This window comes from Heliangelus exortis, chromosome 23 (genome assembly GCF_036169615.1).
Source record: "Heliangelus exortis chromosome 23, bHelExo1.hap1, whole genome shotgun sequence".
NCBI classification, from domain to species: Eukaryota; Metazoa; Chordata; class Aves; order Apodiformes; family Trochilidae; genus Heliangelus; species Heliangelus exortis.
In genome coordinates, this window is record NC_092444.1 from 741,470 (window position 1) to 766,761 (window position 25,292).

Sequence of the window (25,292 nt, forward strand, 5' to 3'; positions counted from 1 at the left end):
TGCAGCCTGCAAAGCGTGCAGATTGTTCAGCGGGCAGTGCAGGCAGTGCTGTGATTGATCATCAGGTGATCAGTGGCATGGTTTCTGTCACAGATTGTTGGTATTGGGGCAGGAAAGATGCAGGGAACCCTGGTTTCTCCCCATAGCAGTCCAGTTACCAGTGCAAGGTGTGAAACTGGATTCTTGTGCCATCTATGGGTTATTGCAAACTCCCACAGGAACTCACAGCAAATGGATCCTGCAGTGATACCATCATCTGTGGGTGAATATACAGCTAAGGCTCAGGCACACAAGCAGTGCTAAGCAGCCTGCCACTGGTGGTTAATATTGCAAACAGGCATGTAACTTTTTTGCTTTGACAGTGGATGCTTGTCTTAAATTCAGAATGCATCCAACAGTGCTGATGCTGTGGGAATTTCTGTATGTCCTGTGATGCATTCTGGGCTTCTGGTGTATAAATACATCTTGTGCATGCCAGCTTCCCTCTGGTGTGTGCTTGGAGGAGAAAGCAAAACGGTAGCTACTGAGAGGAAATGTGGGTGAAGGCCTGTGTTATGTGGATTTAGCATTTGAAATGAAGAAGCTCAAGGCTAGCTTTTAAACCTGCTTGTAAATGTCAGTGTAGTGTGAGCTCTGTGCAATTAGGAGCTGTTTATTTTTGCTCATCAGGTTTTATCAATTTTTTTTGCTATGTTGTTATGCCAGTGCCCGATGGTTTGTACTGCTGATTGTGGATTGTTTGCCAAGGGCCTTGGAGCAGTAGCCATTAGCTCTGGTGAGTGTCACCCTCCCAGGTCAAAGCACATGTTTGCTGGTGCTGTGTCTAGAGGGTTGAGGGACAGCTGGTGAGAGGGATTGCTTTTTTATTTGTTACAATTTCTCTAGAACTTCAACATCCAGGGGACTTTTTTTTACTAGAATTTCCAGCGTGCAGAAGCAATTGTTCTATAGCTCCCATACACAATTTCTGTTCTTTGGGTGACACATCCGTTTATCCAAAATGGAAATGCACATGGAATCTGTTTACTTCTCTTACAGCCTTTTAGTACTTTTGAGCCAGACCAGAGTAGGCCGAAGGTGCAAGGTTATTCTTAGCCACGGAGAGAACTCTTTGTGCCGAGTACATTGCTTGGGCAGCAGTGTATCAAATACAGAAAAAAAACAGCCCACAAATCCAGAGCCCCTGGTGCTACTGGCGTCTGATTGCATTGAGGCAGCATAGCTGCACACCAGGCCATTAATAGAACTGATATAATGCAGCAGGCATGCAACTCTTATGTAATTGCATTTTGCTCCAAGATTATTTCTATATTAGAATGTGCTGTAGTCCTACTGGGGAAAATAGCAAAAAAAAAAAAAAAAAAAAAAAAAAAAAAAAAAAAAAAAAAAAAAAAGGCAAAAAAAATTTTTTTTTTTTTTTCTCCTCTGTTTGTCAGTGGTTAATAAGTAATCCTTTTTTCCTTTTTGGCAAGCTTTATTTCATGTGGTTAACACTGGAGTCTCCTAAATCTCTGAGACTCGTGAGGGTGACAGTGTGAGGACCCAGCCTTGGGTACACATGTGGTGCTGGGTTTTTCCTCACATTCACCCACTTCAGAAAATCTGCTTGTAGAGAGCTATGCTGTTCAGTCAGACTGACCTGTGTCCTTTTTTAATGAAACATTTTCAGAGCTAGATCACTGTATGGTATTCCTGTGGCAGCTGAATTTGTGCTGTGCCAATTCCAGTGACCAGTAGGCTGTAATAAATAGGCCAGTAATACAAGTGGGGAATTGGAAGTGGTTTGTTCAGAGCCCTACACTTGATGAGAAAAATTTCTCTTATGCTGATGAGAAAAATAGGAACCAGGATAGCAAATACAAGAAACCTTGTCACTGGGACATTATTTTTCTGTTCTGAGATGTGGCCCATTTAGCCACTTCTATGCTCTCCACAAAAATGTAAGCACTGCACTTCTATGATAAACAGCATTCACAAGCCATTCAGCTCATCTCATGTAGCTGATTTATGGGAAATGTATTCAGGAGCAGAAGGAAGCGAGAGATGTTGTTCAGCTCCTGCACAGTTTGCCTCATTTCAGGCATACCTCTCTGTATTTCTGGTCTCATTGCCTAGACTTTATTTATAAAGGGCTAAGTTTAAGTAGGTAACAGGATTGTTTATGATCCAGTAATGTCTGTAACAAGATCTGTTTCAGCTTGAATATACCATAGTAAGATGCAGAAGTACATGTAGTAGACCCTCACCCCTGGTTTCATTAAAGTGTCTCAAAGTTACCGAACTTTTTTTTTTTTCTTTTCAGTTTAGTCTGTGACTTCAGAAAGTGATGAATTTTTCCTCTTTCAAATGCAGCAATTGGGCATTAACCTTATTTCCTCTGCCCACCTGTGCTAACTCCTGCATCCAGCTGAGGACTATCTCCAGGAATTAAAATCCCTTATTGGGTGGGGGTGGGGTTTGCCTCTTTTAGCAGCCATATTATGCTCATGTTCCCTGTACGCTCATACTTACACATTACCAGCTTGTTTACTTGTAATGCTGTTTCCCCAGCAAGGAGGAAAAAGAAAAAAAGAAAAAAAAAAAAGAAAAAAAAAAAAAGAAAACAAAAAATCTCTTGGTGGTCACATTACATTCCTGTTGGCGACTAGTGTTATCTTAGAGCTCAAAACAGTGTGATCCAAAATAGTAATTCACCATGTTTTGTCAGATACAGGGCAGCAGAAGGGAAGTTTGCAGCTACAGCTGTGGATTTAGGTCAGAACAGAATGGACTTTTGTAGTTCTACTTGACCAGAATAGCTTCTAGACTAAAATGATATTGCCATCTGTGTTCTTTGTATTTCTGCACATTAAAACCTTGCTTACCTAATGTAGTCAAAAGTCTGTCTCATTTTAGTGGCAGCAGAATGCGAGTGTTAGAAATATTAGGATGATTTTTTTTCTCACACAAAATTACACTAATACCTAATTTTTTGAAATGTGGTGCTTCACTTAACTCTGGCATGTAGAGCTTGGGTAAGGTGACGTACTGGTGAGACATTACCACAGCACAAAAGCAGCTATCAGCTCTGCTGGTCATCCAGATGTGTAGAAAGCTGTCTGGGTTTCATTTTACAAGCTGTGCTTTGTCTTTGAAGTTTCAATAGCTCACTTTTAAATTGCCCACTCTTAAATGTGTTTTAGAAAATGAGACCATCTCAAACACAGATCATCTGAGTGCTGAGGTCAGTGAAATGCACTGTAAGGCTGGGTTGGACCTCCAGCCACAAGCAGTATTCCAGGAGGGGGTTGTCCAGGTTTTACCTCAAATAGCTGAACTGTATGAGAGCTGTTCTGTCACTCAGGAGGCCCGTGTCTAACTTAGACAATTACTCATTCCTGTCCTCTACAGTAATTTTCTGTTCTTGCACATAATTAACGGTTTTGAAGGCAAAAAGCACATGAAGAGTGAGGTTGGATTCTATCTATTGCACTTCTCCAGAATTATGGTGAAATAACCCATGTCAATAATCTTTATTTTACATTTCTTCAGTAGCAATTCCAGCAAGAAAACCAAGCTGGTCAGGGTATGCAGTGTACAAGTTGTCCAGTTCTCAGTAAAACAGATGTAAAGTCAAAATAGGCTGAAGCAAAGTATTGTTACCTCAGCATATCACTGCATGAGTTATAGGGTTTTTTGAATACTATTTGTATTGGTGATGGGTTATTTAATCTTTATTAGGGTATGCAGGTGAACACCTTTTTGTAAACACTTGAGCATCAAGACGCATGAAGCAGCATCATCTTCCTTGAATTGTATTGGCTGTGTGCTAAAGACAGTGGGCAGGGGAAAGCTGTGTTCCTGTCTCAGTGACTTTTTTTCCTTCCCAGGTTCTGAAATTTGAAGACTACATCTTTGTGCAGTGGTTATACCTCCTCCAGTGAAACCAGGCTAAGTGGGGTAAGCACACTGCCTTCATAAGGCTCAGAACCTGAAGAACAGCAACATTTGGTAAATGGAACTATTATATTGTCTTGTCTGCTTACAGCTTGCCTTTTTTTTAAGAACTTGAGTAAAAGCTGGAGCCTTGCACTCACTCTCCATATCCTCTGTAAACTATTCCTGAGCACAGCTCCTGGAATCTGAAAGTTATATTTATTCACTGAGTAATAATGTTAGTAGTGCCAATAGCAATAGGAAGTTCACAGTAAGAGTTCTGAAATTATATAAAAATAGTTGGGTTACACCAATAAATAACATCTTTGGTCTTTCAAAAAAAAAAAACAAAAAACAACCCAAAGAAGTTCTGCTTCAATTTCATTTGGAATACTAAGTGAGGCAGTGTGTTCTTTCAGCTGTCAGAACATCACTCCTGGTGGTCAGCACTGTGTGTACCCTGCTGAGAAACCTTGGCCTTCCCATAGGTGAGGAGCAGCTTCAGCCCCTGTACTCAAGAGGGGCACAGGATCAGGTACATAACACTGGAACTAAGACAGTTCTGGTCCACAGTACTCACACATCTAGGCTAGTGGGTACACTTTTGAAAGATTTAAATAATGCTTGGGTAAGGCAGTGTCAAGTCAGAAGAACAGGCTAAGCACAGTCCAAAAGAAATAAACAAATACACAAACTCAATCCAGTATCTGCTGTGACTCCGAGTTCAGGTAACTCAGAGTAGGTACTATCAAACTGCTTTCAGGTGTTTACACATCAACTCCTTATAGAGTTATTAAAAAACTGAAGTATTCAAGCCATTCTGGTGTAAATTCTCAACACAGAGCTGTGAACTACTTTTCATTTTCCTTCCCCATCACTTACCATCTTTAGCAGCTAGATATTTGCAGCATTAAAAAAAGAATTTCACAAGGGAGAAAAGCAGGGAGTCTACGTGGCAAAGTCCAGCAGGACTGACATGTTAAAGCACTGCTGTGTCAGTGCACTTGTTGAATTCCGTATTTTACTTTAAAATTATATAGAGTAATATAGAAAAGTGATGCATTAGATCAGCTTCATCTGCATAATGGCCATTTACGGATTCTGATTTCCAATCACAGACCATACACACATTGACTGACACCACATTTTCTCCTTATACCATAACCTTCAGTTTTAAAACATTCCTATGTAATATTAAAAGGTAAGCTAAGTGGAAAGTGGGCTCCTCACTTTGAGACAAAGGTCTACAAAACAGTGCTTCTACAGTGTAGGCTACTCAGTTCAGGCAAGCTGTGTATTTACACTTGAATCTTGCACAGCCAAATGCTGCAGGGGATGCAGAGGTTCCTGAACTGCTTCCAGGGAGCAAACATGAAATTGAGGTTTCATTGTTGCTATGATGCAGGGTAAGTGTACTGATCTTTGGCTTGGTTAAAGTTGATGAGTTAAACACTGATTTGATGTACACTATTTGAAAAAGCATGTTAATTTTATTTCAAAAAGTTTTATTTTTGAAGAGGTTGTCATGAAGACCAGTGATTTCCTCTTCCCCCCAGCCCCCTGAGTGCTAGCAGAATTCCACACTGACCCCTGCATACACTTACTCCATCCAACTGTAGGAAAAAACCTGAAGTTAAAGATTTCAGTTTCCAAGACTGTTCAGTGGAACTATTTTAAAAACAACTTAGCAGCAGGAGCCTTCAGAGCTGCAGACTTGAGTAGGTCTGAGTGTTTTTATTCAGAACAGAATCAGCTTCTTATTTTTTAATACTTTGAAAATGTAATTGAATTAGTGAGGCCTCAATGCAGTATTTAATAAATGCAATTATTATTTTTTTTTTAAAACAAGGATGAAATCTCAGTGGAACATGAGGTAAATGTGCATTTAGCTGTACTGGTGATATAAGAAAAAACCAAAAACTAACTCCAAACAGTGCATCCTACTCACAGTGCTGAAGCTCCAAACTACAGAATGTCTGTGCTCCAACAGCTGCAGTTAACTCTTATTTTTATTGTATTTTTTAAATGTTTATCTACATTCCTGCACTGTGAATATCAGCTTTCTCAAGAAAAGAGAGAATGTATAGTTTCAGGTAGTGCAGTACAACTCAGTATAGCTTCTTTAATTTCTTTACACAGTAAACAGACTTCTATTTATACCAACACCCTGGTCTGTACTTTCTTATTTACATGAAATACTTTTACATATATACATGATAGCAAAATACAGGGTATCTCCCAGAACCAAATACAATTCAGCTATATCTTTGTTATACAACTAATGCTTTACAAAAAAAAAAAAAAAAAAAAACCAAACCAAAACCCCACTTCCAAAACCCCATCTCCCTTGGCTTCTTATGCTCAATGATTCCATTTAGCTAATTACTAAATAATATTTCTGTCCTTCCCAGGTAGTACTTTCTCTGCTTTCAGAATACCATTGGCTCCAGACTGATACTTGCAATTCACTCTGGCAGTAAGGAAGAGGTTTCAAGAGTCCAGTTCTAGTTGTTCTTGGTTTTCACTGAGTCTTAACATAAGCTGTTGTTCATAATAAAGGCTCTTTGCATAGTTTATTTCTTGAGATAGCTTTACTGCAAGAACTTCAGATTTCACTTTCACCTGCAAAAAGAAATGTGATGTTTTCTTAATGTGGTACTTCTACCACCTCAAGGAGAATATATTTATTCTTTATTACTTCACTAACTGAAGCAACATCTGTTTCTCTAAGAAACAGAAGTGTTTCAGTGGAGACTCCTCCGTGGTGAGGCTGAAGTGAGGAAGACAGAGAGGCAGAGACAGGTAAATAGACATTTGAGAATAAGAGCAGAAACATCTTGCAATATATGAAGTTACTGCATTTGCTTCCCCTCCTAACTTTCATCTGGCTTGTCTGTTTGGAATGTAAACTGACTTGGGTCAGGGGTGAGCTTGTAACCTTGCCTGTGAAACAGACCACTGAGCAACTACAGTAGTGTAGCAAAAAAACCCTGTAATTGATTTTAGAAGTGAGAGTTCTGATTAACTTTTACATGCATCACATAAACAGGTTCCAATTTTAGATACTTTGTAGTAAAAATATACTTTATCTAGGAGGAGAGGACTAGAGTACGGAGTACTAGAGAGACAGCAAAGTCTGGGGTAGGTATTGTAAAGTTTAGAGGCTTTCTCAGTAAATGCACACTGCCTACTGTTACTTTTTAAGCTTTTTTTTTGCCTTCAGCTTTTCTTCTTGGGGAGCAAGTTCTCCTGTCACCTAAACACTTTCAGCAGCAGCTATTGTCACTGCTGACAGAACAGCTCTCATCCTTAGCACAGAAAACAAGCTTACTGTGAACACTTCAAGCACAGGCACAAACCCCCCCCTCCCCCCCGTGAAGGGAACAGTAGGTGCTAGATGGTTACCTTTGGCTTTTGTTGTGATGGGCCTGGCATGGCAACACCACTACTTGTGTTAACAGCTTTCTTTGTCAACTGTATATAGACGTTCCCGTGGTCTTTTGAAACAAGGCAGTGGTAGAGATCATCATACTTGACTTCTAGGAAGATAGCCTCCCGGTCTGTGTTATCACCACTCTTCAGGAAATAAACTGCTTTAGAGGAAATGAGAACACAATAGCTGTCTATGTTCTCCACTGCTATGAAGCTGCAAAGAAGAAAAAAAATAATTTAATTGTACCTCAAAATAGTAGACTAACAAATGTCTTTACTTGTTTTGAGTGACCTTTAGAAGTCTTTCAGAAAAATTAATACCTTAACATGTAGAGTTCATCTGTATTTAATTTAACCTGTTCTAAAAATCAAGCTGATGATGTACCCTCTCACCCAGTTAAAAAAGATCATGCTGTAAATCAAGTATTAGCACTAAATGCCTGGCTTCTGGCTTTGGACAGTGAAAAGGCAAATAAAACCACCCTTTAACAAGGCTTCAGTAGAGAAATTTCCTTGCATTGGAGGAAAACTTCAAGTCCCAACACTGAACTCATCGCTGATATGTGAAAGGTTTGCAGACATTTATGACAAGAGCATTATCCTTCTATACACTGTAAACCTGTGCCTCCTTTTAACACACCTCCCTTGCCTTTAAAAATAAAATCCAAGTTTAACTTGCTGCCTGGCTCAGTAGCTAGAAAAGAGAAATTAGCTGTTTAACACTGAGGTGAAAGGTTAAGCAGCAAGCAGGTTTCCCCTGAGAGATTAGTCTGAGTGATGAATAGTAGACGTAGAAAGAGTGAGTTAAGAATATTGAGAATTATGATGGCTGAAAAGGTTGATGTGTATAAAAAGGAGGAGTAAGATATGCAAAAGTGAAATAGATATTTAGCCTATGAATGCTTCTCCAACAGTTCTGATTTACTACTGAAACGAATCTCATCAGTGTGTTTATAAAATGCTGAAAATTCATAAAATTAACATGAAACACTAACCAAGAAAGATTATCATGCTGTCAGGTACCTACAAATTACTGTTTTCTGAACTGTTTCTTGTTCAACAAAACAAATTTTGTCTGCTGTTGCCCTAAGACATTCTGGAAGATACTCCACTGTCTGAAATCTATGAAGATTGTCAGTAACGAGCGTTACTGTTAGATCAGAGAAATCCATCATGTCCAGAATTACTGTTGGCCATTCCAGTATCACTCTGCATAAGCTACTCAGAGTTATATCCAAATAAGCCCATAGCTATAAATGGGATAGTAAAAAATATTTCAAGAGGTCAGAGAATTTTTTTTTGTCATTTAGAAGAATAATTACAGTAACTTTATACAAGCAGTCCTCTGAAAGATGGTATTCTGCACCAAACTTAACCCTTTCCCTGCCCTGTGCCTCCTAGCCATGCCAGCTGACACTTGCCCTTGCTTACACACAAGTGACAAGCACACAGCTTGTATTTTCATCTCAGTGCTGAGAAGAGCACAGCCATACTAATAAAAAACCCAAATGGCCTGTGATTTTGCCCAGCTTTAAGCTTGGATGAAGCTACAGGACAGGGTAATTCAATCGTGTTCCTTTAAGTAACACAAAATGGACAGGAAAGTGTATTTCAGCTTAAAAATACCTAGGTGATAGACAGTTTTACCTCAGTTACTGAAACTCGCAGTTGTCCCTCATTTTTCCATCAAACATGTCAGGGTAAGGTTTCTTTGAAATAAGTTAATTAGGATGGAGAAGGATATTTTTATGAAGTGTCATAGAAAATAATTTTAAAATGGAGCAGCATTTTGGCCTGCAGGATAGCAGTCTGGTTCCTTAGGACAGACACATAAAAATCAAGTACAGTATTTTACATCCTCGCTTTGGCTCAGTCAGACTTCCACTAAAAGTGGAACTGGAGGAAACGTGCTGGTCCACTGACTTTCCCTGCTGCTTTTCCAGTGGGAAAAGAAGACTAAAAGGTGATTATCAGAAACCCCTAATACTGTGTCACTGTCCTTAGCAAAGTTTGTCACAGCAAAGTTGAGAAGGTTTTGTGCACCCACAAAGCAGAGCAGCTGTTTTCTGGTGTGGGGTATTACAGCCCACTACACGGGGGACATTTCACAGAGAGAGCCAGAGCACTGATTGCTACTATAAAGTTCAGTGGAAGCAACTGGGTAATCAGACTACAGGTTTGTATTTTCTCCATAATAACAACAGATTATGTATCTAATTTTCCATACAAGATTTTTACTGGTGTAATGTATATATATATATTTTGAGGAATGGAAACAGAGGACAGTGATTTAATGATGGAGCACAGAAACATTAGCTAATTTGTAGTTCAGGCTCTAAATTTTGTTCTAAGTTTGAGTCATGCATCATTACCCATATTCTCTTGCCAACTGTTACTTTTTTCTCTGTGTCTAGCTCTCAAATGGGTATTTAACCTTTTAAGATACTACTTCAAGGTACAACTTTTTTAACCCATGCTTCTACACTATTAAAAAGATCTCAAATTAATAAAATGAAAATTAAATGAAACATGATCCAGTAGAACAAAGTAGAAGCAAACAGATCTCTGGAGAATTTGTGAGGTTTTTAACAACATCAGGAAGTAATTACACAATATTTTCCAGAAGTGAAACAGTGAGCCTAACTGGAAAAAAATGTGGAAACATTTAGTTAGAACAGTAGAGCAAGGTATTAAACCCCCTTTTATGGATTTAACTGTGAAGGAAAATATGCAAATAATCAGGTCTTTAAATGTGTTTCTGATTTTGATACTAGGATAAAAGTCAGAGGCATAATTTTGTAGTGACTTTCCATGACCAGAAACACTGTTTTCTTGTTGAATGATGGTGAAAGTCACAGCAAATGAACAGAGTGGCTTGATGACAAAAGCCCACTGATGTGCTCATGGGGTACACATTGCTCCCTTTCAGTTCTCCTTACCTGGGAGTCAGACTGTACATCCACAAATACCCTTACATGAGATGGGAACAGAGTGCAGGGTCACAGGGCTGCAGGCACGTGGCAGATTGCAAACTCTTCCTCACAGGCAGTTGAAGGCAGAATCTGGAGTGGGACCTGGCTTTCTGAGCACTGGTTATCCTGCCTGATGGGTACCTCCCTCTACCAGCTTCACCATCAGCAATTTTAACTACTTTGCCTTGGCAGATACTCTGATAAATCACAGTGTCTTACACTTGCCACTGAAAGCAGCTGTTCAGGTAACTGTGGTAGAGATCAGGCTAAGTAATAAATTATGTCTGATGTCTCCAGTCCAACAAACTGCCACCTGCTGCAGCCACAAATGCACAGATGTATCTTTCCACATGTTCTCTCTGCAGGTTTTTTTATACTGTCAAACCTGGCCACTCACAGCACACAGACACTGTTTTCAGGAATTGCTTTCTTGAACCCATATCCAGGGCATTCAAACATAGATGTGTCTTTAGTGTATGAGCCATGCAAGTTATCCAGCAGTGACTTTACTGGAGAGAAAATATTTTCCTGGCTATTTTGGTTTTTAACTGTTAACAGCCATAGCTTAGGAATAACAAGTACCACAGCACCCAAGTTACTTCTCTCACATCTAAATGAGAGTCCCCTTGTGCAGACCAGTGGCAGTTCATGTAGTGCTGCCAGGGAGTCACTACCCTCTCTCCTGGGCTTTGGGCTGGGAGGAGTAAAATACAAAGGAAGAAGAGCCCCAGGTTCTGCCTGGTTCATCCCCAGCCTGGATGTGCTGCAGGTGACCCAAAGCAGCCCTGTGGCTTGTGCCACTGTGGCCGTGCCCATCAGCACCAAGAGAAAGCAAACGTGTGTGCATGTGTGTGTTTAAAGCACTTTTAGTCCCTCTTCCCCAAAGATGCAAGGATATGATGGCAGTGAGCGAAACTACAGAACATAACTGTGCAAGTCAGTACTTACAACTCATCTTGGATGTTGTCAGTCAGCCTGAAGAGCTGCTCTTGTCCTTCTGCTTGACTTTCTACATAGCGGGGCAGCAGCCCCTGAGGTCCCCTGCAGCACCGTGGCTTTCTCACCCTCTCTGCTTGTGTCCTGCAGATGAGATAGACAAGAAGAATCACTTAGTACAACAGGAGAGCATTTCCTTCCACTTAAGCCTTTTAGCACACAAAGTTTGACTTATTTTGACTTAAGAGGCTTTTAAAAGTAGAAGATCTTCACAGATGCAGCCAACAGATTCTGTAATATTTAATCTGTCTGTTCACACAGTTTTCAAAGAAATGTCTCCCACTTTTCTTCTGCAGTGGACAGTGTGCTAACCTAAACTGGGAGTACTGGCTACAGATTTTGGGATCTCTTAATCATCAGAGTTCCACTCATTTAATTGTTTCTTCTCACTTCTACAGAGAAAATAAAGAATGCATCAACCTGGGTAGAGCTCACACAGATGGACATCATCAATGGTTTGAAAACTGAAGAGTTAGGGAAATAGAAACATACAGTTAAGACACGACAAAAGAAAAATCCATAGTTAGTTAAGAGTCTCTACAGAAGGGTTTAGCATACTTCACCTTTCTTGAGGTAAAAAATTATTTTAAAAATAATAATGAAAAAGAGACACACGTGGCCTAATAGACATCAGAGGTTGATACTGGCCACAGAGCTAAAGAACTGCACCCTAGGTTCAGTATTTTGTTAAAAAATAATATTCTGAATTCCTGTAAGCTTTTGGAACACCCTATCCCTGAAGAATTGTGTTACAGGCTGCCTAGCCCTGTTTATTCTCTGTCCTTTCCCAACAGTGTCACTCTGGGTCTGTCTCTTTCAGGCTACTGCTGTTACTGATTTTCCAAGCCAAATGCATAATTTTTGATCAGTGCCGTCTCCTTCCCATCTCAGTGCTTCGTAACAACCCTGTACAATGATTGCTTCTATCCTTAGTTAAAAGAAGGGAAACTGTCCCATGTAACAACACATTTTCTTTTAAAGCTGCTTGGCAGTAGCCCACAGGAGTACTTGCCTTCTAAGCTTTGCTTTCTGCAGATGTTTTCTCTGGAGCCTTGTTTCTTTGTTACCTTTCCCTGTCAGCAGTCCTGTCCAGACTTGAAACCTATGCACTCTTTGAAAATTTGTTTTCCTTTGAGTCTTTGACACCCTTGCCTTGTTAAGACTTTTTTTTTTTTTTTTTTTTTTTTTTTTTTTTTTTGCCCCTTCCCTTCTTGGTTTCAGTGAATGTTTCTGGAACTGAAAATCTTACATTTCATTCATGAATTTGTATCATGCCTTTGCTGCTCTTCCACTGGGCAGCTTTCTCTCTATTTTGGCTATCCTGGCTGCGTTTGGTATAAAAACAGCACATTGTGCAAACAGGGTACAGAAGCCAAAGATCCTGGCTGTCAGCACCTGTAGCATCTGTTGACATGTTTGAAGAGTGAATGTCTGATGCATAATATACAGTTTTTAATTAACTGTTGGCCAATCAATAACTTTTTTCTTAAGACACTCTCCTGTTAAGCATTCAGGAAAGTTAAATAATCATCCATGTGCACTGGAGCGAGCAAGAACACTGCAGAATAGTTTTTACATTAACCATCCTTCAGATAAACATTCAGCTGTGCTATCTTCTGTGCTATCTGTGAGAAGAGCTCCCTGAAGCACTGCAAGTAAGACTGCTGTAAAAATGAGGAAAGAACAGAGCTTTTTTATCAGATGTATTCCATAGAAACCACAAGAGCAGTTTCTCATGTCTGGTTTACAAGCAGGTCAGAGAGAAAGTAGTACTACAAAAGCACCACAGTGCTTCTGGAAGGTGTGGCACAGGTTCTGAGCTGTGAGTTTGGTTGCAAGTTGTTTTTAGGTTTTATTTTTATATGGAATAAGTACTTAAAAAGTGCAGTGCTTTTCTCTTCCCACTGCTCCTCCATGATAAAATCTTCATCCTGGTGATAGAAAAGATAATTCTTGGTGCTGCTTTTCAACTAAGTGCCACTGCAGCTAGCATAAATTGCAGTCATTTACTCCATCAGCCCCTTGGCAAAGTGGTCTGTTTGGTCTGAACAGCTAAAAACACTCCACATGACTTGATTTTTTTTAATCTAAAAATTCGTTCTACTGTCTCAAGTTACGTTCTGTAAATAATAAGCAATGCTGATGAAATACAAAAAGCTGAAGATTTGTAAAGCAGAATGAACAGTGGTGTGCCCACATCTGTGTTACATGAAACATGCACTCAACAGATTTGCTGATTCTTTTTTAATAAGCACACAAAGGCAATACAAGACAGAAATGCCCTCATGTCTACTGGTCACAGCAGGGAGGAGTGCTGCTGAATGAAGACACAAAGAGATTGGAAATGGTGTCACAAGGCTGAGGCACACACTCCAGTTCTTCACTGTTCAGACAAAGCTGAGCACTAGAGAATCTCATTTCAGCTGGCTTTGTGCACACTAAAAACAGTTAACAGTGTTAATTGGTTGGCTTTTGCTTAACAGTTCACAGAATTCTAGTGATTCAGTTGACCAGTTTTAAGCCAGAAGTTTTGCCATCAATTTGATCACTAAACAATTGGCAAGGAAGTTGTTCAGGTATTATTTATGGTAATTATTTACCATCTTAGATTGAAAAAACTTACGAGAGACATCAAAGGTTTTGAGAATTACTTTTATCCTTGTCCCTTCACTACACATTTACTCTGTGAGGTTTATACTACCAGCTATGTAGATGTGGGTTTTGCTGAGGTGCATAAATAGTGATTTTGAGATGGTTATTCATCTTTGAGTGTCTTTCAGACCTAAAACGTTCTCTTGAAGTGTACCTAGAGTGACAAAAACTTTGAAAAAATAAAAACCAGAAGGTACCCAACTTTACATATCAGCCAAGGATAGTCTGTGAAACAGAACATTACACTTCTGAAGTAATATACAAATAAAAGTGTGGTTTTGTTACTGGATCTTTCAGTATCACACCCAAACTTACTATTCAGAATAAAATAACTTAAGGAAATCCAGCATCTTCTCCTGAGAAAAGGAAAGCAACATGACCAGGACAGCAATAACCACAACTTTTAATTTAAAATGTGTTATCTGTCAGATTTCTAATCTGTCTGCTTGGTAAAAGAGCAGCACTGGCAACTACAAATCTGTTCAAAAGGTCCAACTTAAACACCATCACAGGTTTTGATCCGTACAGAGTACAAGGACAGCCTAAATCCTGCACACACACACCAGCTGTAAGTGCAAGAAGATGCAATTCTGGCACCCGAAACCAGTATTTAATGGAAGAGGCTCTTCAGAGACTTCACCTGCCTGTCAGCAAACCCCCCAAGTCTGTCTAGCTGACAACTGCTGTGCACATCAGCCATGTCAGCCTTCCAGGGAGACCCAGCCCTCTGGCTGCAGGGCTCTCCCCATGCTCTCGAGGAATAATCCTCTTCAGCAGGACCCAGTTCTTGCTGCCAAAACTTCCAGCAACTGTCATCAATGTGTCGCATTCATAAAGGTGTTCCAGTTTAACAACCTCATCATTCCAACTCATTTAAAGCAGTAACTTACTGGTTCTGGTATAGCTCAAATTCTGTCAGTGTTTCCATTGTAAACTTGGTTTTTCAGGTTTGCATAAAATTTATTGATAAAAGCCTGCTCTGGGTTGTAACTTGGCATACTGACTTTCAGCCTGGGAACAATTTTTATCCCATTGAAATGATTGTAAAACAACCTTAGTTCAAACAAAGGAAAATTGGCAGGTAATACAAGCCTATGAAACAATTCAATTGCTGCTAGTATTTTTAAGAAATAATATCAAACCTGTTACTTGGCTCTAAAAAATGTCTGGTTCATAAACACAAAGAGTGCTTTGTCTAAGGCTTTAGTGCATTTCAGACATTAAGAAGTGACTTAATCTGATAAGTTAAAAAAGGAATACATTTAAGTTAAATGAGGAATACATCAGTTCAATGAAGAATACAATATGTCTTACATCTTCTGTCATAAATTACTCAACTAAAGTATCTCCAAGAGTTGCATGAGGTCAAGACTGACTTGCACCTGCAGCCTTCTCTAAAGATCAAGATCCCATGCACGTAACTTCCACAAAACACACAACTAAGAGACTGCTTGGCTCACAGGTGTGTGATGGGGAGGACACAGTGTAAAGCAGACTGAGAAGTGCCACCAAAAATTAAGTGCTGAACAACTGACACCTGAAGTTCAGCCATCACAGCCAAGAAATGACAGATGATGCAGTCATACCACAGGATCATAAAGATGACAAATGGAAACAAATGGATGTCACTGCTGGTGTAGTCTGTATTGCATAGCACACCTTTGCAAAATACTAAAAATCCACTATTTCCATAATTCCTCAGTGATGTACTGTGTACTTCATTTCCAGTGTTGAACTCTGGTGACAAGTAAGAATGTCCCCAGAATTTACTGAGCATAAGGGGACAGACAGCATTAGTTTTTTATGTGCAAATACTCTGAGAACATCAGATGACTTTGGGCCCATTTTGGAAAAAGCTGGGGCAGTCTAGAGCTCATGTCCCCCCCTGATTGTGGCAGATAGCAAGGTTGTGGTTCCAAGGGTAAGTGCAGTTGCCTCCTTCCTAGTGCCAACAGGCAGACAACTTCTGGAGGCCCTGACACCTGAACCCAGAGGTCTGGCACAGCTCTGCCTTGGAACTCATGCACTGGGTCAGACACAGATGCTTTTAAGGTGTGTTAAAAAATGCACACGCAGTGCAGTCAGCCCGAGTGTTGGATTTGGCATTAGAATGTCTCAGTTAGATGCAAGAATGTGTAAAATCATGAGCCAGACAGCTCCCTGCTGACTGCATATCTGAGGGAAGCTTATATGCACCGTTTATTCCAGCAAATGCATGGAATATATTGTGCTCGTTAAATGTGTTCCCAAAATGCTAGTTTCAAGCAGAAACATGGAAATAAATGGTTCCTAGGGTTAAAACTTCCCACTTACAGTCAAATCCCTCCTCTTCTGAGGGATCTACCAGCTCAGATCTTTAAGACCTTTATCTAACTCCATATACTCTTAGGGGAACTCCAGCATGCTGAAGAAGCAGCTGTTTATCATTTAGGCTGTTCCTGCCAACTTCTTGTGGATGCAGCTCTTCTTCCCCTTTCCCCTTTCTTTTGTATACAAGATCAAACTAAAATCGAGAACTGTTCACTGGGTTTATGATTGTATACAAATCTCTTCAGACTCCAAGTTCAAAAGAAAGTGAAAAGAGCTTAATTAAGACATCAAAAAATCACTTCTTTAAAACCAGCAGGGCAGCAGATGTGCACACCCAGGTGGCACATTCTTAGGACACCCATATTAGTGAGCAGCGTGTGCTTGCATGCTGGGACACTGCACAGCTCTTGTACCACTCACACTCTGCATCAACCACTGTTCAGCCTTTGGCATTTGCTCCACCCCTGCCTTAACAGCCATGCAGCAAACAAACACTTTTCCAAGCACTTTGATATCATCAAGCTTGAGTTAACAAAATGTAACACTGCCATCTCAATTTCCAGACTCTTCCTGGAGTGATCACAGAGTGATGACTACAGTTGTCACTTTAAAGGTTCCTGTCTCACAAACGTGTTGAAAAGTGCTCCCATTTGCCTTCTGATTCATGTAAAAGATACAGTTCTTAGCAGGGATTTCTTACCAACACCTATCTGAAAAACACAAGCTGAACATACCTCAGTGAAGATTGAAGTGCCCAGGGCCCTAACACTGCTCTGCCCAAGGTATTAAAAATTGTGAATAGTTTTATGCTGGCAGGCAGGGCATTAGTTTATTTTCTTTTCTATGCTCCTGTTTATAATGGTCCCAGCAAAACCCCTCAGTGCTGGCCAAGCAATGCCCATTTGCTGTAAATGCAAATGCAGTCACTGTACTTGAAAAGTGCAACACACTTGAGTGTAACAGAAATGCTTCCATATTGTACTCCTACCTTTCTGGGAAAGCAAATCCTCTCAGGGGAGGCAAGCAAAGCAGAGGCCCCTGCCCAGCACCAGGACATAAACTGCTAGGTGTGCATGAAGAGCTGTGTGAAATGAACTCTGGTGACTGTTTTCTCTTAGACTCTCCAGTTAGCACAGCTGGGGCTGCAGCAGGCACAGCAAAGTCCTCTAGCACAAACTTACCTAAGGAAAAGCTACTCAGAAAGCTTGTTTTGATTTTTAAAGTTAGAAGTTGAGAAAGCAATTCGAATCCACTGGCTGTACTTACAAAACTGATAGTGTTCTGCATGTTAACAGCAACATTAGGTGAAAAATCTATCTATAAAAATACCAGCCACATGTTAAATGAGGTGACATCAAGGCAATAAATAGCTCCATCTGTATGAAAGAGTTTGTAGAACAACCCAGAATACATCCCTGAACAAAAAAGTAACTATGGATAAAGTAGTACTGAAAAAAAAAAAGGTGGCTTGGGTTTTTTTTTTTGTTGTTGAAAAAAAGATCAGTTTTACATATTTTTCTCAGATCACTTTATAAATCTGCTGCACATTAGAAATGAGACACACGTGTATTTTTTTTTCCAAGTACAGAAAGTTGAAGGTTTACATTTTTAATAGCAACGTGACCATTTCTGAATGGCAGCAGTATATATTACATGCAGTGTGAGAGGGTTAAACAGGACAGCCTCAACTCTTTATAAACTTTTGCCCTCTGGATATGTACTCATTGGCTGCTGTACAAGCCCTGAGCTGTATTACACGCCTTAACGATATGGTTCAACTGTCGGTCAGGCTCGGGGCCTGGCACCGGGCCAGACCGCAATCAATGGGACACAAACCTCCCCCTTTCAGATCATCACGAAGGCTCATATTATCTCCTTTTTGTCGTGCTGGTTAAATTTATGGAGCAGAACCCCGAAGCTGCATTCCTTGGCTTGGGCCGGCCCACGCGGGCCTCCCTTTGTTTGGTACTGTAAGCGAGGCGTGCTTTGGAGGATTGCAGGGTTGTTAGTTCAGGCACTGACTGTTTGCTCATGACTGAAATGAAAAGAGTTCAGTGGAAGGGCAAAAGGACAGCACAAGTGTAAAACCCCATCCCAGCAGGCCCTGGGCTCCCATCTACAGCCTCTGGACTGGGACCGAAGAGAAAACCTCACCCTTAATGACAAAGGAAAAAATCTGTCTTAGTACCAGGTAAACAGCCCAGCAGTGCCTTAGCACATACCTTGCTGCAAGGTCCCTGGCTTTCAAGTCAGCCTCTAATTACTACATAAATGTGAACCTCAACTCATCTGGCTTCAAATGCTGCTTAGAAGTGGTATTAGTTTTAAAGCAACGCAGGATCTTTTCGTTTGAAAATAAAACCTGATGGTACCAACAGTACGACCTGTCCAGATGCATGGTTTAAGATTTCTGCCATTTTAATACATGGAGTAACCTCAGAGAACCTGATGCTGTGATATCTGCACTTGGGAGGATGATACAGGAAGTGATTCTAGTAAGACACAAACTACATGAAGCCCAGCATGTAGAGAATAGTTCCATACTGTGACATGCAGTTCCTGCATCTTTATATTTGGTCTCAGAATGGAAAAAGTCCACCTCTGGGTATGCTCAGATACTCTCTATTCAATGCTTTATTCCTGTGGTAATTAAAGATCACTTTTTGATTGAGGTCACAAAATTAAGGATATAAAGAAACAATGTGACCTCAGGGCAAAATTATCTGGAGTGAAGGCAAGTAGACAACTTGAAAGATGCTATTCCAAAAATACACACGAGAAACAAATACACAGAAACCCACAAGGATTGTTACAGATCATGCACGTAGCAGAAGGTACCCCTGTACTTATTATTTAGTACAGAAAATGTCTGTGCTTACCTTCATCAGCATAAGGTTAGTAAAACTTATTCCCAGAAAGCTGCCCAAGTCCAGACTTCACCCCTTTGGCACCACAAGCTGATATTTTGGGACATGAGGTCATAGACCCACTGCTCTGGTGAGCACTTCATGCCATTTGTGCTTTAGAAATAAGTAAATAAACAAATGCTATATTCCTATTTCATTACAACAGTTTCATCTTTCCTAGTCTTTTTATGAACTGAAAATACTATCAAGAGGGCCAAAAGATATTATAAAAACCCACAGAAAGAGTATTAAATTTTTTTTCAATTCTGGGGATCAAGTCTGACTGGTTTAATGCAGTCTGATGATTTGTCCCAGTACATTCCAGCAGACACGTCTGGTTTGAATAAAGTTTTTGTTCCTTTCTGCTGCACATACTCTTTCAGCTTAGCCCACCTCATTCTAGGCAAGTAGATTTGTGAATGAAAATTGTTAATATGTTATTGCCTGCTCTTTGCTGACTTTTAGTTGGTTCTGCTGGTGCTAATGCATGAATGTTGGGTTTTTTTCCAAGAGTCTCTCCAGTTCCAGGAGATACCATTGCAGTCTGGTTACAACTGCAGCTCTCTGGAATTGTGTAAACCCCAGAAAATTATGGCATAGAATACAGGGAAAGAGCAGCATCATTGTTACAGTGCCTGCTGCACAAGGATGTAAAAGCCACGTAAATGCCAAAAAACAGGAAATATGCAACAAGTAAAAGGTGATTCCTTTACTTTTTAGCCTTGGTGTCTGAAAGCTTCTTCTGAAATATGAAGTAAATGCAAAAAATACACAGGCTTTAGAAATACAGGTATTTCCTAAGGAAATAATATTTTCTAGCTGAAATTTTTCTAGATATATTCCTTTTCATTTCGAGCTAAATACTGTGGGCATGCAGTGTAATTACATTTTATGGAGCAAATGCACCCTTCTTAACTTTCACTTTAAGTGTATGTGGTAGAATTAATCCACAGTAAAACCACCGAAGGATTTCTCAGCTCTTTGCAGAAGGGAGCTCCTAATTGCTTACGTTTCTGATGGGCTACACCAGGCCTTCATGACACAACCTCACTGGAAAGCACAGGGACAAACTGCACCTCTCCATGTCCCACAAAAGCAGCAGCTTCCCCGTGCCCACACAAGTGTCACCTCTGGAAGTGAACAAGGGCTGTCCAGTTTCACCAGTCTCTCCTCTCATACCAGCCTGGCCTCATTCAGCATATTGCCTTTTTCTCACAAACTCAAACTTTTCCAAATCAGTTACTGTACACAATGAAATCAGGCTCCATGTGGTTCCTGTTCTGAGCCCAGCCAGAGCAGCAGCCTTTTGTTTAGCCCAGGAGCTATGTGAGTGTCACTGATGCAGTGCCCTTTAGCCAGTGAAGGAAACACACTTGCCCCTGGTTGTAACTTACCAGGGCACTAGTAAATATTTTGGTTTTGTGGAGACTCACATTAGGAACTCTGCATTCATTCATCTTCTTGAAATTACTTGTTGTGCATATTGAATGGACAGCTAATGAAAAACATCATTTCATGTTTTATGCTCAGCTAACTACTCAGCATTACTCACTTTTATGTTTTACATTTTCATTCTGAATACATCCAGGCTATCTTTCTGCCTTCAGATGTCAAGTTAAACACTAATGTTTTAGTAGGAAATCTTTCTTACTTACAAAACAAATGCTGGTATTTAGAAAGACAGTTCAGTCTCTCATAAAGTCTCCCTTTTTAATATTACCAGACACGTTGCCCATGGTGAACCCAGTGACCCCACTGGTTTCCTAAACCAGGCTTTTGTTCAATTTTAGCAATAGGAACACATTCTGTCAAGGAAAGCAAAAAGGCTCTAAACAAAAGAAGTCAGCGTTTTAACTAAAGGTGTAGCATTTTCTATTGGAATTTAAACCATCTAGAACTCCTTGGCTAATACATCGTGTGCATTATAAACCCAGAAGGAAAATGCAAAGGGGAGCTCTAATGAACAGCCTCAGAAATTTGAAAAAGTGTCATTTTACAGACAGGGAAAAGTTTGTTTCCAGGATTTCCAGTCTGAGACCCTGCTACTCAAAAGTGTAGCTTGTAAGTTGCAGAGGATAATCAGGTGAATATTTGTAAAACGAAAGACCTGTAGATTAAACATTGCCTGATGCAAGCCAGTAATTGCTTATTTTTTTTCTAAAACCTCATATTACTAATAAACATTCACATATACCAGATGTGAAAGTAACCACATGTATGCAGTATTGTATTATATTGTACACTGTGATGTTGCTGCTGTAGGTCCAAAACGTTATAGGTTTTTTCTTTCAGTCCTTTAACATAATTAAATTAAGTTCAAAAAAGGGAACAAACAACCAACTATAAAGACAACTGATTTCACATATATTCCAAATATAAATGATATTTAGAGATGCAGATCCCTAGCAATAATCTCCAGGCAGCATTATTCAGATGTAAAGCAAGGTATTTGCAGTAAGGCATAAAGAGGTGTTGGTTTTACACTGGGTACCAATTTCTGTCCATTCAACCCCCAGGAAAGGGGGAGGGATGTGTCAGCACAGAGTCTGCATTCTCCACACCATCCAGACTTCTCCTGGGTGCTGAGCAGCTATTGGGGATTTCCTACAATGAACAATGTATTGTTCTGGAAACTGGGACATGATTATACATGCAGCTCTACAGCTACAGCTTCTGCAATAAAATATGATTAAACAGACAGTGCCTAAAAGGTTCATCTTTCTTTTACTTTATCCTGGGGATTAAAAAAAAAAACCCAAACAAAACCCAACAAGCTACATGCATCAGTTATTTTCTTCAACCATGCCCAGCAAATGAAGCCATTCCTACTGAAAAGGTACAGGGCTGCAGTTTGAGGAACTGCTCCCCACACAAGAAAATCTCCACTTAGGCAACAAGCAGGAGTAGATGGCTGAAGAACAGAGCAGGATCAGAGCAGAACTACAGAAAGGTGCCAGTGGAAAACTGAAACCTAGCAGAAGAATACTGAGCAGGTGAGACTGGTAACAGAGAATGATTAAAGAAGGGTTAAGTGTCTACTGAGGTGCTGCAAAATGTGTGGGCACAAAACCAGGCTTGCTTAACTTCCAGGATCTGGCAAAAGCAGCATGTGGAGTTATATTTGGAGAGGACAAACTAAGAGGCGTTTAAAGCTCCAGTGAGGACAGTGAAGAACTAAAAAACCTGAAGAGGTCAGAAATGTGGCAGGAAATTAAATGGGATTCAACCAACACAATGGCAACCTGGTTCATCTAGGGAAAAATAATCCAGAACACAAATACTAAATGACAACAAGATTATTTTCAAAGCAGTAAAGTAACACAAAACATAAAAAACTCTTGGGGGAAAATAGCAAGCAGAAAACTGGCTATCAATTTGCAATGTGATATGGCAGTAAAACCAGCCAGCACAATTTTGGATGACCCACAGAACATAGCTTGTCAGAAACCAGGGACATGATGGTCCCTTTTCACACAATCCTTATGGGAACTTAGACTGGAGGGATTTCAGAGTAGCTCAACGAGAGTGCAAGGAGAGCAACAGAAGAATCTGGATGGATTCCTGACAGAAGAATGTAAACCCCTAAGTCAAGTTCAGCAGTGACTGAAGATGGGAGGTAGTGCAGTCTCAAACTGTTCTGTTAATACAATCTGGTTCACTGAGAGAATCCATTAGAACTGAGTAGGTCATGAAGTTTTTTCCTGATTTTCATATTGTAACTATCAGGCAGGACACAAACCCTTGCAACAAGAGTTTAAAAATCTCAAACTTGCAGTGACCTGGCAGAAGCAGGAGAGAAGCAGCAGTTCCCTGCAGTACTTGTTAAGTTAGACACACATCTAAATATAAATGTTCTTTACTTGTGCTGCACTAGGACTTAAAACACGTTCCTAGGAGAGAGCTTTCCAAGCATATCTAGACACATAGCAGCTTTCCTGTTTTGAACTGGTCTTTAAGATTTTTGGCAGTATATGACAAATATGGAAATAATCAGAACTTTTGTATGTGACACTGCAGTGCTCGGAACACATAAAACTCACTCAATAAAGGTATCAAGTCAGAGGCATTAACTGTTTATAAATTAGAAGTATGCTGCATTGTCAACAACGATTTTCCTCTATGCTCTCTGCTGCATTAAAAGCATTAAGGCAGCTTTATTCATGAACAAGCACAGTAAATGACATGACTACATAACAAGTGGTAAGATTAGCCTTGAAGACGTCCAGCCTAAAGCCAGACTTAAAAAATACTTTCTTGTACCTTAAACACGACCTTTTAAACTGCCACCACCAGCTATAAAGCCATCATCTGTATTTCAGCCACATTAGTTTGGCTCCATGTTCCAAACACAGGGTTTGTTCAAGCTGCATGAGTCCCACCACAGCTCATGGCCTGGAGCCCAGGTGAACCTGTGTGATGTAGCATGATGAGAGTGACACAAGCTACATCTCCCTGGTGTCCTGTCCTGTTCAGGAACTCACTGGAATTAGAACATGTCTTTTAGGAAATTTGCAACCCTAATTAAAATTCTTCAGCTCACTCAAAACTGATTCAATGGTTAAAGCCAAGCAGATTACATTCAGGGCTTTCTAAAAATGCAACCATGTAATTAGAGAATTGCAAGGGGCCTATAATTTATGGTTACACATCATGCCATTTAAAACCTGCTGTAATTAACTGGTTGACTCAAATTTGCACCAGTACCCAAAACTAGCACAGATGCTGTCAGTCTGAAGATAAGGTGAAGATGACTCTTCCCATGCTTATGAACTCACATTTTTCAGTTGTTCCAAAGTGCACTTGAGCTCAGTTCCAAACTCACACTCATCAGGGTGAGCTGCTTTTGTGTACTTAGCTTGGAGGAGCCTCCATGGCCCAGCATGCTCAGACACAATATCCAACTGGAGCCAGCAGCTTGGGTTTGGAACATTGTTGTATTTTGATTCCAAACCACACATATTTGAACAGTTAACAAATGTGGCAGGGGGATATTGGTACACAGCAGTCAAAAAAAATGTACAAATCCTTTGTTGGAGTCTTTTTATACCCCAAAAGAACAACTTGGTTGCTTCATTATATGAGCACATTAAAAAACCCTACAAACCCTTCCCAAACAAAACCTGAGTGTGAAGTTGTTTATAGGCAGTGGTGTGTTTTCTGGACTTTATTCCCCCCTAGCATATTTTCAAGTACATTTGTTTATCTAAAAAAATTTTGATCAGATTTTGTAAACTGGAGAAGTTTAGTAAATGAGAAGGATTTTTTTTTCTCTTTTTTTTCTTTTTTTCTTGTAGAAGGTTGCTGGGTTAGAAAGTTTTTTTCAGAGTGTGTGCAAACAGGAAAATAATTTCACAGTGCTCCTCTATAAATAGTATTTCAGAATCTAGTGGAAGCAAAATTATGGCTCACCTCATCTATCTTAACCTCATCTCTTAACTGACAGTTACCAAATTAAAGGGAAATACATCACAGAGGCAAACACAACCTGGAGATAAGGTCAGTTGGAGGCCCTCCCTTCCCCACCTGCTCTCTGGTTTGTCAACTGGTGATGACTTTGCTCCTGTGTTCAGGCTGTATCTCACAGAAGTGTCACAACACAGATTTTAAGTATATGTGTATCTTGAAACAAGCTGTAGTAAAGACAGAGCTGAACTGGTGAGACAACCAACAGCAGAGCCAGGAATGCTCCCCCATCTTTGTATAAATCCATCTGTACAGTCACAAGATCCAGAGCTGTACAATCAAAGCAGGAGATGTGGTTTCTCAGGGCAGCACTTCAGAGTCCTGATGTAATTTTGTCTGTGTCTGTAATCCTTGACCTCTCAGTTTTACCCAGCAAGCTGAGTACCCAATACAAGGCACATACATGAAAACATTTCCTTTTTCCCACCAAAGCACACCTAGAAACTTCTTCAAAGTTTCCTACACCTCACTCACACTTCATCAAGCTTATTGTTCTTTACTGAAACACTGATGGGAGACATGTCAGGATTCCAAGCATGGCATAATAAAACACAGGAAATGGAAAAGCCAAATGGGAAGACAAAAGAACCAGAAAACCCAACATTTTGTAAACACTTCTCTAAGCTTTCTGACAGTAACATTTACT

General features: G+C 40.1%; 1 protein-coding gene across 9 annotated transcripts in view; it reads right to left on the reverse strand.

The window, feature by feature from the left end:
• Positions 1-5,385: 5,385 nt before the first annotated feature.
• Positions 5,386-25,292, reverse strand: part of VPS13D (vacuolar protein sorting 13 homolog D) — an 89,449-nt gene continuing 69,542 nt past the window's right edge. For 8 of the 9 annotated variants that reach the window (XM_071766852.1, XM_071766854.1, XM_071766856.1 and 5 more), the window contains 3 exons: positions 11,268-11,399; positions 7,321-7,561; positions 5,386-6,537 (listed from right to left, as the gene is read on the reverse strand). In XM_071766852.1, the coding sequence (XP_071622953.1) occupies positions 6,406-6,537; positions 7,321-7,561; positions 11,268-11,399 (505 nt within the window). In that variant the 3' untranslated portion in view covers positions 5,386-6,405. Of the gene's footprint in view, positions 6,538-7,320; positions 7,562-11,267; positions 11,400-19,156; positions 19,298-25,292 lie in introns of those variants that run through there. The other variant, XM_071766860.1, reaches the window with a different exon arrangement.